The 19378-nt window shown below is 41.9% G+C and overlaps 1 protein-coding gene across 2 annotated transcripts in view; it reads right to left on the bottom strand.

Moving 5' to 3' along the window:
- Positions 1-15920, bottom strand: part of phf2 (PHD finger protein 2) — a 34049-nt gene extending 18129 nt beyond the window's left edge. The window contains exons 1-8 of one of the 2 annotated variants that reach the window (XM_023325052.1): positions 15561-15920; positions 5208-5293; positions 4897-5011; positions 3048-3208; positions 1976-2117; positions 1694-1880; positions 1441-1603; positions 553-640 (exon numbers count right to left, since the gene is read on the bottom strand). In XM_023325052.1, the coding sequence (XP_023180820.1) occupies positions 553-640; positions 1441-1603; positions 1694-1880; positions 1976-2117; positions 3048-3208; positions 4897-5011; positions 5208-5293; positions 15561-15658 (1040 nt within the window). In that variant the 5' untranslated portion in view covers positions 15659-15920. The remainder of the gene's footprint in view (positions 1-552; positions 641-1440; positions 1604-1693; positions 1881-1975; positions 2118-3047; positions 3209-4896; positions 5012-5207; positions 5294-15560) is intronic. The other variant, XM_023325051.1, reaches the window with a different exon arrangement.
- Between the last annotated feature and the right edge of the window lie 3458 nt (positions 15921-19378).

Here is a 19378-nt window from a genome sequence, read left to right as displayed (position 1 = left end):
GGTGGCGTAGGGGATAGCGCGACCCACGTTCGGAGGCCTTGAGTCCTCGACGCGGCCGTCGAGGGTTCAATTCCCGGACCCGGCGACATTTGCCGCATGTCTTTCCCCCTTTCCTGTCAGCCTACTTTCATATAAGGGACACTAGAGCCCACAAAAGACCCACAAAAAAAAAAAAAATTCTTAGAGGTTCTATGAGGGGGTTATGACTTCTTTAGGGGGAGCAACAGCACCCTCTAGTGCCACCGTGGTGTCACCACAAGACAGCCGTCAACTAATCTAAACAAATGCTACAGTAGAGGGAGATATGAAGAGTTCTTGTGTTTTAATCTGACATCAAAATTCCCGGACTATCTATGGGCCGTGTCTTTAATTCTTCATGAACATGAAGCTGTAATGTCACATTGTTCACACTTTTACTGTCTAGAGAGTCAAAAAGCAATTCCACCTCCTTAGTTGTAGAGTCATCTTAGTCCGAACAAACAAATGTTGGCCTTGTTCTTAAGCTTTATGTCTGTTTGTGATGAGTGTGCAGCGTAAGACAGGATGCCAAACCTCATCTGCATCTCCACACTCAGGTTGTGGACGAAGTGTCCGGAGAAAGCCAGGCAGTCGACTGGAGTCAGCACCGCGTTGATCCATCCTGATTCCGCAAGAAACGACACAATCAATCAGACATTTCTAACGACTGAACCCGGAACCGGTGATGAGAACAAAAGAATATGCCTGCTTGGATTTTCATTTCCTGTCAAATAGTCAAAGAATGAATCTTCTAGGGATGCACAATATTGGATTTTTGATCGATAACCTATACGCTGATATATTAAAACTCATTTGGCCGATACCAATACTGTTATTTTTTCCTATACCTACTTACTGAAACTATATGGCTTTCTCTACTGTGGAATTAAAAAACTGAATTATCTTTGTCAATTTAGCCTGCTGCCAAATGCAAAATGCTAAAAAGGAGGCTGAAAATGATGCAACACTTTCAACTTATATTATGTTTAATGTCAAATTTATTCATGACATCTGCTCTCTCTAAGACAATGACAACACTCAAACAGTGCCAATTTGTAAATCTTCACAAAACTAAATTCAACCTGTTCACAAGCAACAAGTGAAAAGCACATCAGTCGTGCATAAATACTTAACAGTTTCCTATGACGTTCTGCTGTGCTGCCGGCATCATGTCACTGGTTTGTCATATAAGAACACCTTTTATATCGGTGAATTATTTTGACAGAATGGCTGATGTCCGATATTATATTTTACAGCTAATATCAGGCGATACTGATAATATCGTGCATCCCTGGAATCTTCTTTAGCATATTTTATAATTCTGAAGTGAGTTTTTAGACGGGGTTTCAGCACATGTGCTCCTAAAGTTACTCCACGCCAGTTCTTCTCACTTTCTGAGCGCGGAGTGAGACGGACTCTGACCTGACGGGACGAACAGCGTCTGGCCTTGCTTCAGGGTGCATTTGTAACACTTGTCCACCTGGTCGGCGAAGAACATCTCTCCGTGATTGGACGACGACCTCCAGCGCTCGTACAGAGACAGGTTGGCCGATGTGGGCTTGATGAGAAAGAAGATCTTCTCTCCCTGTGGACATGAGCAGGTGTTTAGCATCACGGACTGTGGTTGCATTGAGGAAGGGTTGAGTGACCGCTCCACGGCCCGACCGCCACCGACCTTCAGGACGTGGTACCACACCGAGGCTCCACCACATTCGATGTGGAAGTCGGTGTAGCTGTCTTTCACGCAGATGAGGCAGTATTTGGTGACCTTCGGCTTCCCGAGCAAGGCGTCGTCGGGCCAGTAGTTTTCTACCCAGGACAGCCGCCGTACGATCTGCGGGCTCTCCACTATGGAGCTCATTCTGGGTGGGGAGGGGGAGGGGAAAAAAATGGCTTTCAGTCTGGAAGAAAAAGTTCCCTGTTTTCAAACATCACAGTCCAGACGGCGAGCCGCTACCTGGTGTCTGAGAACTCGAGGTTGATGACGTTCAAAACCTTCTTCCTGTTTGTGCTGTAGTAATAGTCAACAAACTCTTTGAGCTTCATCTGGCTGTCGGTCTGTTTGGTGACGTCCACCACGTCCACGGGGACGTCTGGACCTGAGACAGCAGGACAGGACCCGATAAGACACAGAACCTACAGATGAGGTCAACATGTCATGAAGTCAGTGTAGCTGAACGCATCTCTGGTGGGATTCTGTCACGACCACCCAAACATCGGCGTATTCAGAGAGCAGGTGCTCCCCCTGTTGGAGATCACATGGCACTGCGTGCAGGTCAGATTCCCAGCTCCGCGTTTGGAACTTTTGCTTTCCTTCATTGGTTTTATCCCTACTCCCTACTTGTTCTGTAAACAATGGAACTTTATATAGTTTCCAACAGGAGGCAAAAAACAACAACTAAAGTTTCATTTGACAGTTCAGCAGAATGAACACATACGAATAAGTCAGTCAGATAACAACTTTTGTTATGGATACATTTCAATCAGCAGAATAAAATCCTGCTTTAAATTTAAATCACTCATCTGTTATAATTACTCATGCACCTCTATGGCATAATCCTGTCATTAAATATTCTTACAATTATTTAAAGCAGTTCAGTAATAAACATGTAATTCCTACATGAACTCCAGAGGCACATAACACTTTGTCCTATTAAATTAATTGTATGTGTTATGTGAAACATGTTGCTTATAAGACAGCAGAATTTATAATAATTATAAGACAACTAGAAATCAAAAATGTGCATTTGTTATTAAATCCAGATTTTAAAACATTGGCTGGTTCTTTATCACTTTTAGCCAATGTTATAATCATGGACGGTCTAAAGAGCAACATTGGCCCCAGAGCCACAGCTTGATGACCCCTGGTTTAAAGTAAGTATATTTTAAAATTGAACAGATTATGTGTTGTACCATCTTAATGGTGAAATATTGCGCTCCAATCAGGTGCTTTTACATTTCCTCACAGGCCAGTAGAGGCGCTGACGCTACCAGGGAGCTCTAGATAGGCTGTTGGAATTTCTTCCTACCAACATATTTCTCCACATCACTGATGTAGAAGGTTGGGGGAGGCATGGACATGCCCAGACCGTCCTTCTTCTGAACCAGGATGGGTTCGTTGAAGCCGTTCTCCTCCAGGTAGTCCAGGGTCAGCTGACTGCTGCTCAGTTTCACCACGATGTCGTCAGCGCTGGAAGAGAGAGGAGTTTGGTTTTACTGTGACCGCCTGGACCCAGCTGGGCCCCATAACTAACGTAAGGCAGCCCCTCAAGGGTGGACCACAGCACCCCCATGTGGAGGCAGCTGGAGGTGGTGGAACACAAGCTGAAAACTGACCATCCATCAATATCCATTCATTCATCCTTGTGTGGTTTCTCCATGTAGATATCTCTAGAGCGTGGAGCCCATTTGTAAGTAGGGTCCACTACTCCAGTTGTTCTGTCTGCAGAAGTTCTTCAGAGAACAACTGAGAACAACCAGCACCATGGAGAGCCATGAACCCAGACCTGCAAGGAATAGTTCCCACCAGTCTTGTTCAGTCCTCATCAATCAAACTCTAGGTTGTTTGTCTGCAAGGTCCGGTTCATTTGGGGAGGTGTGAATGCGTAATCAAACTCTGATTTGGATAAAAAAATTAAAAGAAAACTTTTGTCTGCCTAAACTCTTCGGTCTCAGTTTGGTTGAAGCGAACTCTGCTGTGGTTCGAATGCATATGTGAACGCCAAGCGGACCGGAGACCGCTCCAAAAAGCAAAATGCAAACTGCAGCGCCAGGGCATTGTGGGTAAAATACAACCAAAACAAACAAGATAGTTTGGCACTAGCTGAAGAAATGGCTCTTCGTCTTTAGCAAACAACAAAAGAGAAATTCTTCAACCACTAAAATCTAGGCCATATCAAAAATCTTAATGTTCTTAAAGGGCCGGTTGTGCCAGAGTGTACTAATAAAACCCATTAAACTGTTAAAATATCAATAAGTAGCTGTTTGTTTCAGCAATCAGTAATTGTGTCTTAAACTTAAAAAATATTAAACATCTTTTCACCATGGAACATCATAAAATCCATCCAGGACTTTGTGATTGATTTTGGTGGGGATTTTCATAATTACAAATAATTTATAAATATTTGTAAGTAATTTTTACTACATTTGCGCTAATGTATGACATTAAATGCAACTTTATATTTAAAAAAGTCACGGACTATAACTTGACATTAAGTGAGGCTGAGGCAACAGTCACTTAAATCCAATGTTTATGGCAAATTTTGAGAAACATTTTCAGTAAAAATCATTTTAAAAATGTGGGAATTTGTTGATTTTGCGTAAATTTTGTGGATTTGTGAAAAACTGGAGGGATTTATTGATGTAATTTGGAGTCTAAAAAGCTACAACGTTACATATTTGGCTCCCTGGGCCCTAAGTTTGACACATGTGCTGTAGATGTTCAAAGCCGGTGAAGTGGAACCCCTGATGACCTGAAGTCGCTGTGGATCTACAGAGTACTGACCCAGCAGGCCTGGATACACACTGACCATCCCACCTATCAGATTTTCATTTGTAAATAAGACATGGAAGCCAAGTATCATTTCCTGTCTGCTTAATATTAACGTGTGTCTGTGGGATAAAGACCCAACAAACTCCATTAAAGTTTCAAAATATCTGCAAGAAACTATGTATGATGGTTGTGCTCATTAGCAACTCCGCTTCACCCCAAACAGCAACCCTCAACTCAGTGTGATATACAGCTTCACGCCAGCATTTCCAGCGAGGTTTTCTTGAAATTCTCCAGCAAACATCGAAAACAGTCATTCAGTGTTAAGGTGGAGCGAACACCGAGTGGCCTGTTCTCGGGAACAATCAACGGGACGGAGAGGTGTTCACCTGGGGAACGTTCGACTGCGCAGCTCCTTGATGAAAACCTGGCTGCCGTTCTGAACCGCCCGGATGTCTGTGCTTTGCCCCGTGTCGTGTTTGCTCCAGTTCTTTTTCTTTTTCACTGAAAAGTCAGAAGCAAGAAAAAATAGAGACTGCACGATGCATTTGAATTTAAAAAAGCATTTTCTCATTTTTAGTCTTTAAACGTCTAGTCAATAAACGTTTGTCTTCAACACAATCTCATTAAAATTTGAAGCCATTAAAACAGAGGCCCACACTGCCACCCAGTGGCCCACTGAGTCAGTGCTGTTACTCACATGTGGATTTGCCGTGGGTCTTCTCGCAGTTTGGGCAGTGATAGATGTCGATGTCCGGCGCATCGTCTTCATCCACCCCAACACAGCTGAAAGCAGAACCGCAGCGTGGCTTATTGTCAACAAACAGACGACAGCAGAGACACTCTGACCTCTGCCATGTGTTGTAGGCAGGGCCGGCCCAAGCCTCCATGGGGCCCTAAGCAAAATGTGGTTTTGGGGCCCTCAAGTTCTGCTAACAATGTGGACTGGCTGCAATCAGCAGTCCGATCATTAGATCATTCACACAACTGCTATGAACTTATTGCATCTCTGGCAGTGCTGTTTACATTATATACATGTATAATATAGGCTACATGTATCGACCAGTTGATTTCTGGGCGCCGATTTCCTTAATTTTGGGGGATCGTGATTGGACGATACTTACACTTGAAGCCCATGTTATTCCCTGGTCTTATCTTTGTCAGCAAAGGTTTAAAAATCAGCCTCTGTCCTCTTCTGCTCTGCAGTGAGAGGTTTGACTGACAGACCAGCCCACCAGGTCAGATCTGAACGTTCGCAGTTAACAATATTCACCCCACTGTTGCAACTCAGTGACTTTCTTGCTATATTTAGCGACATTTCAGACAAAAAAATGTAATATCAGTCAAAATCAAAATCGGCAGGTCAGGCTTTTTAAAGATCGGTAACCAGGGATCGGCCAGAAAACTGCAGTCGGTGCAGCCAAACTTAAGATGGAATACACACACACACATTCATGACATTCTATGATTAAATACATTTCTCTTAAGCGTTACTCAAATAGCTAAAACTTTTATTTATACTGGGTGAGTCTTTCTCCTCTGACAATGTGGATTTGAACTGGACTGATTCTGAGTCTTCAAATGATTTTAACATAAGTTTCACATAACTTAGAAGTTGATGAAAAAATAATGTTTGTTTAAAGCCACAAAATGATTTTGCTCAGCAACAAACAACAAATTACCAACTACAGCTTAGAGCAGCTCATCAATGTAGCAGCCATGTAGCCTGACGTAAAAAAAAACATTTTGCTAGACAATGTCAAACATTGAGAAGTTTTAATTATGAAATATGAATATGAAACGTTATCAAACACGCTTTTTTCAAGCCAAAAATACCTCAGAAATATACCATGAGAATTGACTCATTAAAAGTTTAAACTCAGTTTCATACTCAAGTAAGTGTAATTGAGTAAATGTAACTGTTACTACACAACTCTGCAGGGTCAAAGTTCTTCTGGACAACGCAGCTCAAGCTGGACCAGTCAGTCGGTCGGTCAGGGTGCTAACAGCTGCTAACTGAGCGCTGCTCCAACCTGATCACGACGTTTTCTGTCGGGCTCGATTTAAACTGATGGAGTCGATGAAAAGAGGAGAGATTCTGACCACCATCCTGGACTGACCTCATTTCGCCCAAGGTCACGGTGAGATGACTTCTTCCAACCACATGTCAGGAAGCTCTTCCTGATCCTAACCTCACTTCAAACCATTCTAATCTACCTTTGAGTGTGTCAGAGTAAATAATACCTGTCATCCAACGTATGGAAACTTATCAACTTTCAATTATTACTGATTTTTGCGTGAATAACTGACGCATTAATCATGGCGTTTATGTTGAAGTTGTCTCTGCAAATGCTGAAAACGTTTGTTTTTAGACTTCAGCTCACTCGTCCAATTTCCTCCAATAATTTGACTGTTGTTAGTTCACTGCAATGCCGTGAATGGAGGATTCTCTGCAGCCAGCAGGAGAAAAGTGTCATCTGACAGATTATTAGGTAATCCAGAAACTAACTGAGTTTATTACCACAGCTGATGGAAAGTGAAGTCATTTCCTTCAGACGCTCCTCTGCTTCTCTTTCTACAGGCGCAACCAAACTGCATGTCAGAAACTCCAGGCAGATTTTACCACTTGTTCATCTCATCGGCCGAACAAAAGAGTTTCTATAAATTGGGCGAAGAAAAAATACATTTTTCAGAGACGGACTGATCACGTCTGTCACACTTGTCAGAGTTAGGAATTAAACTCTAGGAATCAGAATCAAACACTCTGACTTCTTGTCACAGTTTTTTGTTGTTGTTTCTTGAAGGCGTGTGTGAAGGGAATGAAAAAGTTAAAATGTTACTTATATGGACCTGATCATTTAATTTCCCTTCGAGATCAATAAACTAACTTTTAGAATTTGAATTTGATTTAGAATTGTTTTATTTCGTCACATTCTTGCTCTATTTTAATTTTATGACCTGAACAGACGGAAAAAAGGGACCCATTTGTCCACGTTGAACTAAACGAAGCTGTCTCCGTTATTTTTCCTGCATTATTTACAAACTTTTTTGTGGAGATTAAAAAGGCAAACTCTATAGGAAATAGAGTTTCCTATAGACCACAATTAAAAATAAATAAATAAATTAGCTGTGTCTGTGCTTCCCAGCAGTTTTTGTAGAATTTTCTTTGTGAATGATCAATGAATCGTTTCAGAAATTCAAATCAACTCATTCAGAGAGAAACTGTTGGGTCCAAACAGAGGAAAATCTTAGTCTGAATCCGGATCGCTGGCTTATTACTGACTCATAAAGCCATCGGAGTATTAAAATCAGGCCTGTTGCTGTGTTGGGGATGATGTTTACAATCTTTGCAACGCCCACACAAAGCAGCAGCCTAGAAATACACCAAGCCTGTGAGTGTAATCAAACCTGGACGGCAGGATCAGTGGAAAGCCTTCCTGCTTCTCACCAGGCGAAAACTTCAAACTCCAGACAGATACCAAGAGAAATACTCCATACCATTTTTAATACCCTAGCAACTTTATTTTGGAGACACTGGGTTCATTCTAGTTAAGAGCAAAAAATATGATTAATTACAATATGACAAAATTCCTTTATTAGGGCAAAACAAATACTAATGTGACACAAGACCATAGGGATATTTTCTTGTGTTGCCCCCTTACTGTACAGTCTCTAGTTTTGTCTTATATATACATTTATATATAATTATATAAGACATGGGAACTCCACATGCTGTGTAGCGATGCGCCGATGCACTTTTTTCACTACGATACCTGAGGTTTAGTATCCGCAGAAATATTTAGCGATATTATACATATTTTACTGCCGTTTCAACACCTTTGGAAAAAACCTGGCCAGAAACAGATAAAAATAAATGTTGTTTGTTTATATTGGGCCGATACCGATATATTAAAAAACGACTAATATCGGCCAGTACCGATCTCGGTGCCGATGTGGAGTTCATCCCTACTTAAAACGTTTCCGTTTTTTCAAACACAGACATAAAGGTACTGAAGTGCGAATCAATTTGATAACTCTGCGCCAGTACAGCTTCACAAGCTCGGTCAAACATGTAAAAACAACTTTCATTTGCTCAGTCACTGCATTTAGGAGAAGAACAGCTAATGTACAATAAAAAATAAAGAAACTGAAACCAACAAATATTGTTTGACTAATGCTTCCAAATAATTTCTCTGTGGAGTATTTTCTGCAAGCCTGCAGGCGGCGATGCAGTGAGCTTTGCAGGCCATGGACTTCCCACTAGAACTCCACCAATCTGATATTAATATATTTTTTCAGCAGCTATCCGATATTTTAAAAATTCCCGATCGGTTACCAGTGACAACGTGCCTGATGCATAAGGACAGACCTGTTGAATCTATTGCTATTTGTGCTTTCTACGTTCTATTTAGAAATCCTAATTGCACTTTCTGAGCCATTGGAAATAATTTATTTGCACATGTTTGCCCAAAGTAATCAAACTATTGTTTATGCTGGAAGAACACAAACCTCAATTCTCCTGCAAAATACATTTGTAGCAAACAATCTGCTGATGGCGTGCAAAATACGAGCCAATCAGACGCCTGTAAACATACAGAGATCCTCTCAGACAGCGACGGAGGCCAGAATCTCAAGATAAACTTCATATTCTCTGTTTTAAAACAACTATGAAAACATGTTTCTCTGTCCGAGGAGTGAAACTGTGAAACAGTCTCAGGTGAAGTCCAGGGTAGTCCAAACATCACTCGCTTTAAAAAGTTTCGATATTTCACTGGAACTATATTTAGCTCAGGCTCTGACTTATTTAGCGGTCATGTGTTTTGTAATGTATTTTTTAAATGCACGCATTTGAACATTAATATCATATCTTTGTCTCTACTCTCGCAACTATTTCTCAATCTGCGTCCCGCAAACACACCGGAGGACGGACACAACGGACAGGATCCCTACCCAGCTTGAAGATCAAATTGTCACAGAATGTTTCCAGTAGCGATGTGCGGATTGAAACCGAAACATAAAGATTTATATGCTTTACGATCGATTCTCAAAGCCAAGCATCAACACTTCAGTCATTTTAGATAATGTAGCTGAACAAGAACACGTCAGAAAGAGACTAAATTATTGAGATTTTGCCTAAATGACACAGGGTTGACGAGGAACTACTTTTTCTTCTGCCTGGTAAGAGTGTAGTACATATTTTGCTCAGTCAGTCAATCTGTTTCAGCTTTCATTTTATAGTAGTTCTTAAAAATTACTCAAGGATATACTGTATATCAGTAGGGTTATTACTTTACCATTATTATTTTTTGAGTTTGCAACATTTTCACATATCTTGTATGATTTTTGCCGTAGTTAAAATAGCAGCTTTAGGAAATGACCCTGTGCTTCTGAGACTAAAATGAATAAATTAGAGGTGATGTGTGTCGTTCTTCTAAGGAAGCTGTGCTTTGAAATACAACAAATACTGTTAGATCTAACAGGCAAATTAAGTGTTTTTGCACAAAGTATCGGATCGGTATCGCTGATACCAACTTTCATTTTTCTCGGTATTGGATCGGAAAGGAAATTGATGGAATCGAACAACGCTAGATTCCGGCGTTTTGTGGTCAACAAGCCTGACGCCGGCAAACATGTCGACCAAAGCTGACCAGTCGCAGGAAGGGAAGTACGAACAACGCAGGAGTCACACCGTCACTAGCGCTGACGCTAACGGCGGCGACAAAACGTGCTCGCAGACCTAATAGAAGTCAGACATGACGCCTTCGAGACGTGATGTTTTAGTGCGTGCCTGAGGGAAATGCAAAGCTCTCCGTCCTGTCGGCAACACGTCGTGTCGCGCCATCCTGCGCCTTGAAACTTGACCGAGACGACGTGGGGAATGGAAGGTGGGAGCGGAGGCTGGAATCAGGCGGGCTCCTCTACGCATGACCTCATCCAACTAAACCAAGAAAACCAGACGCTTGCTACATCATCATAAAGAGAGTGTTACCACATCTAAACGTAATAAAAAAAAATGTTCACAGATCCCTGCTAGCACCAATTTCTTTTCCACTGAGCAGGACTGCCGCTATTCCCTTCACTCTGTCCTGGTGAACCGGCTGTCTGCTGAAGGACATTTTCCTGCCTTTCTTTTCCCGCGGTACCTTTAGCAAACGGACATAGCAAACCGTTTCTTCTGAAAGAGAGTTGATCTGCAACACCAAAAGTCAAACGGCAGACAACAGAGGCGACATTCTTTCACCAGCATCAGGCGTCTTCCTGTGTTTGTGGCTGAATTCAAAGGCGGCAATCATTCTGTCTTGGATCCAGGGTTTATAAATATGATATTACACTTTGAGCAAAAAAAAAACAACCCAAACTACTCACAAAAATGACCTACAAGATCTATCCAAGAACCACATCATTACCAGACCTATAATAAATCAGAAGACAGAAAAAAAAGATGAATGAAGGGACTAAAGAAGCGAAGTGACTTTTTGTGTTGGTTTAGTTTAGTGTTTCTAGTAGGAAAACTCTTCCCAAATCAGGCAAATGTTCCTCTATGCGCTGCTTTACAGCCTGTCTTCACTCACAGGCTGCTGACACATTAGAAAACCGAGCCAGCATCTCGGTTACAAGCTTATTTACTAATTACAAGGATAATCATAAGCTGCCTGCAGCTACGGATTTATTTCACTTCTGTTCTATATAAAACACCAACAGAAACATTCACGCTTTGGACCGTTGGATTTCTCCGTCTCCGCGCAGCGAAACCCACGTGTCCTACCAGGAACTTGAAGTCCAGGAGCCGGGACACTCTGAGGCCCAGTTGTTGCTCTGAGCGTCACAGTCTGACCTCAGACTATCTGAGAAGATTCCTGAACTGTTTTTAATATTTGCCTTCTATAAATAAAGCCCCTCGATACCTCTAACCATTAGCTGAAACATCCTTAACTTTAACCTAGACAAACAACTGATTAGAATAATGAGTCAATACGTCAGACCACACCCACTTTATGTCCGGCTGGATCGGCAGCAGACTGAAGTTTTACAGCATAGAGGAGCCGCTTTAAACTCGGTTCATTTTCGCATGTTTCTTTGTGTGCTTATCTAAAATAGATGCGCAGAAAATAAGCCTTCCAGGTGGAAATCAGGCTGCAGTACTTGGCAGGAACACAGGGACAAACAAGCAAGACGTGCAGGGCCGGCACAAAGCTGTACGGGGGCCTTGAGCAGAATTTGATTTAGGGGCCCCTCTTCCCGCTAAGAACATCAGCCAGTTTAATTGCCTGAGCTTAAAAGTGACTAATAATTATTGTAGTTTGCTGAGGTCATATAAACAAACAAACCAAGCTCAAACACAAACTCATAGCATCAGATTTGTACTTTTACAAAGTAAAATTGTCAGCTCCTTTAGATCTTAAACTTACATGTAAAACAAGTTAAATATGTTAATGTATCCATACTGAAACCATTAAATCAAGTTTAACAGCACTGATAGTGACAATAAACAACTGTTAAAATTCCTGTGTTTTTAAATCTACATTTTAACGCAGAGCCCTAAGTCAAATTCTGAGCTTTGGGCCGGCCCTGCACTTCCTGTTTGTCTTTGTTGTTTGTTTGTTTTCGTCCCCCGTGTTCTTGCCAAGTACTGCAATCTGCTTTTCACCTGGAAGGTTTATTTTCAGTGAATCTACTTTAGATGAGCACACAAAGAAACATGGAAAATGAAGAAGAGCTGAACGCGGTAGACCAGTGGCGGTTGCTCTACGCTGTAAACGTTCAGTCTGCTCCTGAAGATCTGGGGCTGATTAGTTGATGGGATTTAACAGACATGCAAAAAGAATTGTGATTTATTTCAATTGTAATGTATTCAATTGTATTTTCTAACCCTTACCCTGCCCTTCTTTGCTCCTGGAGGAAATTCTGCTTTGGCCAAAATGCTACACAGTTCCAAATAAAAACACTAAAACCCAACACCCAAGGATAAAACGCGGGCTCAGACTGATCAACGACTCAACAAGTGGATGGTACGATACAAGGGGTCAGCATGCTAACGTGCTAATGGTTGAGCCAAACTGATTCAATCAGTCCTCGTGACGAAAATCGCGTCGTTTTGTTTCTGGCCTCATGTGGTCCGACACGCTGGCGAACTTTTCGCACCTCCCTCTCCATACTATTGTGTTATTGTTCTGAATTTCATTGGTGTGTTTATTTATGTGGAAAACAGCAATTACTCGACTTCCATGAGCTGCTGTTCAGACTGACGGTGGCATGCTGGGTCGACCGCGCAGGGCCCTTCAGCATGGTGTGGCCCCCCTTTCTTAAAAAAATAAATACATAAATTTACAAAAATAACAAAAAAGATGCAGCGCTTTCAGACCTCAAATAATGCAGAGAAATCAAGTTTGTATTCATTTAGAAACAACAACACTCAGGAAGAGTTCAGAAATCAATATTTGGTGGAAGAACCAGGAGGCTTTCAATGGGGTTCAGTGCAGTGGGCTCTTCGTTTTTTTCCAGAGTTGCATGTTATTGATTGGGATGAGTCACACACGCAATTACAAATCGCAACAGATGCATTTATTCTCATTGGAGAATGTAGTAATTATAAATGTCTAGCCGTGTTACAAGAGCCACTAGGGTGGCTGCTGCCTCGCGAGTACAATCCCATTAAATTAAATCCAATTACCTTTATGTTAAATATGTCAATTGCTTGGTTTACTTCAGTAGCTCATTTATTGTTTACTGTATATTACTCTAAATATTCAAGTGTCTCCGCTGTTTTTTTTTTTATCACCACTTGACTGTGTTTAGTCAATAGTTTGTTTCCCAGCCTCTGTTTCTCATTGGCTGTTGGAAAAACACGTTTGTAGCTGGGTCGATGATCGGTTCTCACTACCTGACCAGGTCCAACTCAAACAACCCTGACTGGGAAAGGCCAAGGCCGAGATCCCAAAAATTTTTTTGGTGGGGTCCAATCGCTGTCAAGTCACAGAATTTGGAAAGTAGCAACATGCGACTCAGACCTAAAGATATGATAGATGGAGTAGAACACAGCCCATCAGAGGAACAGGTGACTCCTGCTGCTATCACTGCAGCAGCCATATTGAATTTTGAGGTTTGGGTTTGGAGGGAAATCCCTGGCTGGCCGAGCCAAAATCCGGACTTTGTTCAACTAAAACCGAGTCATAAATCCAGAATTCTAAAAAATACGTATCTTTCCTTCGGATGAACTGAAACTGAACTGTTGTTCAAATGGATTGCGATGATAGCGACAGTTATTGAGAACGCTCATCTGTTATCAACCACAGCACTGACACTCAAAATGTCTATGAACTATTTTTTTTCTTAACTATTAAAAACAACAACAAAAAAGTTTAGAAGTTAAAAAAAGCAGCAACTTTATGAAGAAATAGACTCAGTCTGTTTGAACAGATGTACTCCAGCAAAAAAAAAAAAAACACCTGTTTCCCCAAAAATACTCCAACTTCATTCCCTCTGACAGTAGGCTAATACTAAAACATCGTCATATTTCATATTTAGTTTATTTTGTCCAACTGTGTCCTAAACCTGATATTACAGGCTATTATAAAGCAGTATATGCTTCTAACGCCACGGTACGAGTTCATAGATTTTGAGGTGTTAGTTTCCAGTCAAGGTGAGGTTTGTTCCTTTGAAACTATGCTTTTTCAGAATAACACACTGGTTCCCTGTGGATTGTGTTTTTAGGCTGCTGGAGCTGTGGATCTACTCACAGTGACTAAAAACACAAAAATCTCTAAAGGGCTCATGTACAGTACGCTAGCTCCCAACATACTGTATTTGCATGGGCATTATAACGCAGGTTTGCAGGAAACATGGGCATTCAGGTTCTTTTCATAACCTGCATCTTATATCTCTACATGACTCCTCTGAATGCAGGTACTTGTTGAGTTTCTGCTGATGCCTGACTGCAGGTCATGGCTCTTTCCCCTGCGTTTAACTCACAGATAAAGCCCGAGGCAGGCAGGCAGGCAGGCAGCCCAGCGAGTCGGGGAAGCATTAAGGGGTTAACATTCAGGCGCGTAAATACTGTCCATCGCTCCGTAGGGCTTCTTCACTCAAACAAACGCTTTAAACAAATGATCTAATTAAAGTAAGACGCCCCGGAGTGCAGCCGAACGGTGTGAATTACACGCAGACCACCGCCGACGTTCGGACGGGGCAGCTTGTGACTGTGAAAAAAGAAGTGGGGCAAATAATGCCAAATGTTGACAAGGATTCTGCGGAGATCGCAGCGACTCCTGTACAACGGAAGATGAGCGGAGGATCCGATTTGCGCTCCGCTCGGACAGGCAGCACGGCGGCTGGCCATAAGTCCAGAGTACCGGAGGCTCCAGCCGCTTCCATTACTGTTAACAACAACTGCGCTTCTCTCCCTGCTGACGGGTCGGGACGCCATAAACACGGGCTATTGTCAGCCATGGCTGGCGCCTGGCAGGAAGACTCTGCTGCGGGGCTCTGAGCTCGGGCTCGAGTCGTGATTTCCAAACCACGCTCCGCTTGAACAGCGAGCGAAAACCGACAGACCGCTCCGTATGTGGCAGCACTTAACAACAATATGGCTGATAAATAAAAAAAAAAAAAAAAAGGGAGTGTGGCAGCGGTGGAGGGAGACGGGGAAAACGAGACCCAGAAGAACGGCGACTCCGCCGAGGCTTCCCCCGCCGCTGTCCGCTCCTGACAAGGGGAAGGCAGAGTTTAGTTTGGGGATACGGGAGGATGTCAAACAGCTCACGGGAGACATGAGCAGACGAAGCCCCTCACTCCATAATATTATTTCCCGAAGTACGTTTAGGATTCACGGGAATCCGTTTCGTTATATTTCGCGAAAAAATGTCACAACCCCGGTCCGGCTATATTTAACTCCGCCTTCTTCTTCTTCTCCAAGCGGCCTCTCTTCAGATGTAGACGGGCGACTGAGAGCCACAAAGCTGTCAAAAACGCAGCCGAGTCTTCGCCATTTTTGTTTGTTCCCCCCACAAAATGCAAACCGCCACAGAAAGCAGCTCGACGAGCCATCCGGCCTTACCTGCCGTGAAACCAGTCCTTGCAAGCATCGCACTCGATCATAAACTGGGTCACGTCGTAAGGTAATCTGCAGATGCAATACACTGGTACAGTCGCCATGTTCAATTCACAACTACGTCGGGATAGACTGGGGGGGCTGCAGGAGGAACAACGTCCTGCAAACAATATGATCCAATATGATCTTCCCCAGAAAAAAAAGCCAGGGGCAGTCCCGCCGGACACATGCAGCTAAGCTCGCTGCTCCATCCCCGCCGCAGCCGTGTTTGCGTTTGCGGAGCGGGCGGGCGAAGCGATGGAGGCTCGTCTTAGCTGGTTTTCCTGAAGTGCATTCTTTTTTTATTATTATTATAACTATATGTGCATGCCCCCTGCTGACTGCACGGCACCGAGGCGCTCGCAGCGGGAGCCGGAGGGGAAAAAAAAAAAAAAAAAAAAAAAAAAAAGTAGGCTCGGCGTCTTTGGCGGAGTGAAATAAATAAGTGGGAAAGTTACGTCAGGAAGCGGTTCTGGATCTGATGAATGAGTTTTAGGATCAATCAGCAGGAGCAGAAGGAGCGCCGGGGACACTGAGGCTCGGCGGCGTCGCCCAGCTTTGGTCATTAAATGAAATATGGGAAATTGAAGACAAATACATTATTACATTTGTCTTAATTTTCAAAGACAAATGAAAATGGTCTTTGAATTATATAATTCAATTACATATAGATAGATAGATAGATAGATAGATAGATAGATAGATAGATAGATAGATAGATAGATAGATAGATAGATAGATAGATAGATAGATAGATAGATAGATAGATAGATAGACAGACATGAATACATAAATAAATATAATATGTATGTACTGTATATGTATGTAATATATGTAATATATGTTACACACACACACACACACATATATATATATATATATATATATATATATATATATATATATATATATATATATATGTATATATATATATATATATATATATATATGTGTGTGTGTCTGTGTGTGGGGTGTGTGTGTGTGTATGTTTAGAAATGGGTGGCAGGAGAGCGAGACAGAAATTGGTACAGGGGTCGAGGGAGAGTACACAAACTGGGTGACTTGGAATAACTAGATAATAAATCTAGAGTAAGAAATGACTGAAGCAAAGGAAAACAGAAACACTGCTGATCTACTCAAAGAATAGAAACCAAGGAAGACAGAAATAATAAACAAGCCCAAAACGACACGAGCAACCCAAGTCCCTGACCGTTTTTAAGTGCAATGTGTGTGTGTGTGTGTGTGTGTGTGTGTGTGTGTGTGTGTGTGTGTGTGTGTGTGTGTGTGTGTGTGTGTGTGTGTGTGTGTTCCGGAAGAGGTTACGTAGGAAATTCTTTGCAGATTTCTGATGCCATCTTCAAGTTCACATGGTTTGTGTTCTCCACATTTTCCATAGTGCTGAGCTCTTTCTAGACTGCAGCGTGTTGGGTGAGTTCTTCGTCCCCCAGCTTTGAATTTATTGCCATCAACCGTAGTTGAGGTGTTGTATGGATACTTTGAAAGCGTATTGAACAGGAATGGTTGCTTTGAATGTAGCCGGAGGTATCATATACGGTTGTTCAGTGTCTGGTATGTCATGTGTGTGTTTTCCATTAAACAAACGTTCAACGATATTAGGTCCTCCAATTGATGGGACTGTTTTTTTCATCGGGTTTTAGCATGTTGTTTAACTCGACTGCATATGCTGACAGTTCAATGTTCAATCAGGAAGATGCAAACCGTTTCCATAAATTCCTCTAGCCATTATGCGGTTTCCACGGTGCTGCTTACACTCTTGTCACGCTGACACACCCGTTATGTGTCAGGTCGCCATGCCTCCTCTTCACCAAGTTCGTTGAGAAATCTAAAAAAAAAAAAAAAAATCAAATAATGGAGGAAGTGTTTGACTCATTTATGCTATCATAATAATCCCCCTGCTGCAGCCAGGCTTCTGTGAGGCAAAACAAGTCAATGCGATTATTACCTATCAGATCCTTAACAGATAATGTCTCTGAAGAGAGAGCTCATCAGAAAACCATATTTAATTGTTCTATTGTGTTGTTCAGGAAAATCTTTTTTGGGATATTTTTCCAATTTACTCCTTCTAGGTTAGTTTTTCATCTGATTTTGGCAAGGGGGGTATTGGGTGGAAAACAGCACAGATGCTCTCCTTCCTGGGCTTTCGGTGCTTCTCTACATAAATTCAGTCAGATTCCTAGAAAAAAAAAGGTATTTGGCAGCAAGTACTAAGTAACTGATCACATTATCAATCATTTCATATTTAAAAATTACATCATCAGACGGACCAAGATGTAAAGCTAAGTGGAAAATTACAATATAACAAAATAATCAAATGAAACAAAAGAACATTTTTCCAAATCAGTTTCATTCAATAAAAAAAAAAAAACATGAGACACCTTTACAAAAACTGCAGGTGTGTGTCTGTGTCTGCGATGGTTCATACTAAAATGAATCAAATAAAAGTAATACAACATAATAAGCATTTTCCTAAAAGTGCAATTTTTTTTCCAAAATAGTTACTCAAGTAAATGTAATTGAGTAAATGTAACTAGTTACTACCCATCTCTGGCAGTTGGTGAATCTTTGTCGACTCAGATTTGCATATTTGTGCATCAAACTGACAGAGAAAGTCAGTTTTATAATATTAACTGACTCGTAGAAATCAGCCAATACTGATGCCCGCTCTCGTGGAATGGATGAAGTTGTGAATCGTTAACGGTAGGGGGCAGCATTTCCTCATTAAACTTGCAGCGCTGTGATGAACACAGGGAGGCTGCGTAATGCTGCGAACCTAATCACCTGTTTATTAGAGTGATGTGTCACCGGTATTGTGTCCAGTCATGCTTAAACGTTTTATTTTTATGGCTTTATTTGAAAGTGCTAAGACAGTTAAGTAGTTAAATACAGAAGTCATGCAACATAGATCACCAGGAAATCGAACCTGCGACAGCCGGGCAGAGGACTAACAACGCCTTATGTGGAATGTGCTTAACCCCTGCACCACCACAGCAAACCAGTAATGTGCACACCTTATATATATGTGTGTTTTCTTTTTTTACATTTGTTTACTTCTATACCAAAGAACAAGAAAATTGGTCTTGAGAAGAGTTCTTGAGAAGAGTCATTTCCACTGCTGGTTATTTCCCTGGTTCATCTTTGTAATGTCTGTCATCTGACAGAATATCAGCTTCTAGCCCAGATTCTGCCAGACGGTTCCTCTTTTCTTAGAGCTGCCAGTTCATCACAGATCACCGGATTCTGTTTCTCCGCCTGCTCCACAAACCTTACTGATCCACAAATCTGCCTGTGTGATTACACAGTAGAGGCATGCTGCTGGATGCAGAAACTGGATCCGTTTGTCTTGAAGTGACATTTTGTTGATGACTGGCACTGTGCAAGTAATAAAATCACCTCTAATGGTTTTGCTGTTGGTTTTGAGCTGAAGCTACAGCAGAAGTAGGTTTTCATGCTTATGTCGAAGGTCCACAATGCTGTGTTTTCTATTCTGGCGGTCGGTGTGTTAAATGTCTGTAAAAAGGACAAAATGATTCATAAGTTTGACTTGCGGTCAAACTTGTTATGGGAAGATTAGCATTTGTGTACTGACAGGATGCGGAGTCAAAATATCATAAAAATACCACAGAAAACTGATGTCACTTTGTATCTTTTGGGTAAGACACCTCACCCACCTTGCCTGCTGCTGATCTTCAGAGGGCCCAACAGGTGGCGCTGGTGCGTGTCAGCCTGGCCTCTGTCAGATTGCAGGATAATGTGTGTGTGAGTGA

Source organism: Xiphophorus maculatus, chromosome 20 (assembly GCF_002775205.1).
Source record: "Xiphophorus maculatus strain JP 163 A chromosome 20, X_maculatus-5.0-male, whole genome shotgun sequence".
In the NCBI taxonomy this organism is placed as follows: Eukaryota; Metazoa; Chordata; class Actinopteri; order Cyprinodontiformes; family Poeciliidae; genus Xiphophorus; species Xiphophorus maculatus.
The sequence above is the reverse complement of the archived record's forward strand: the minus strand, read 5'-3'. Positions and strand labels throughout refer to the sequence as shown.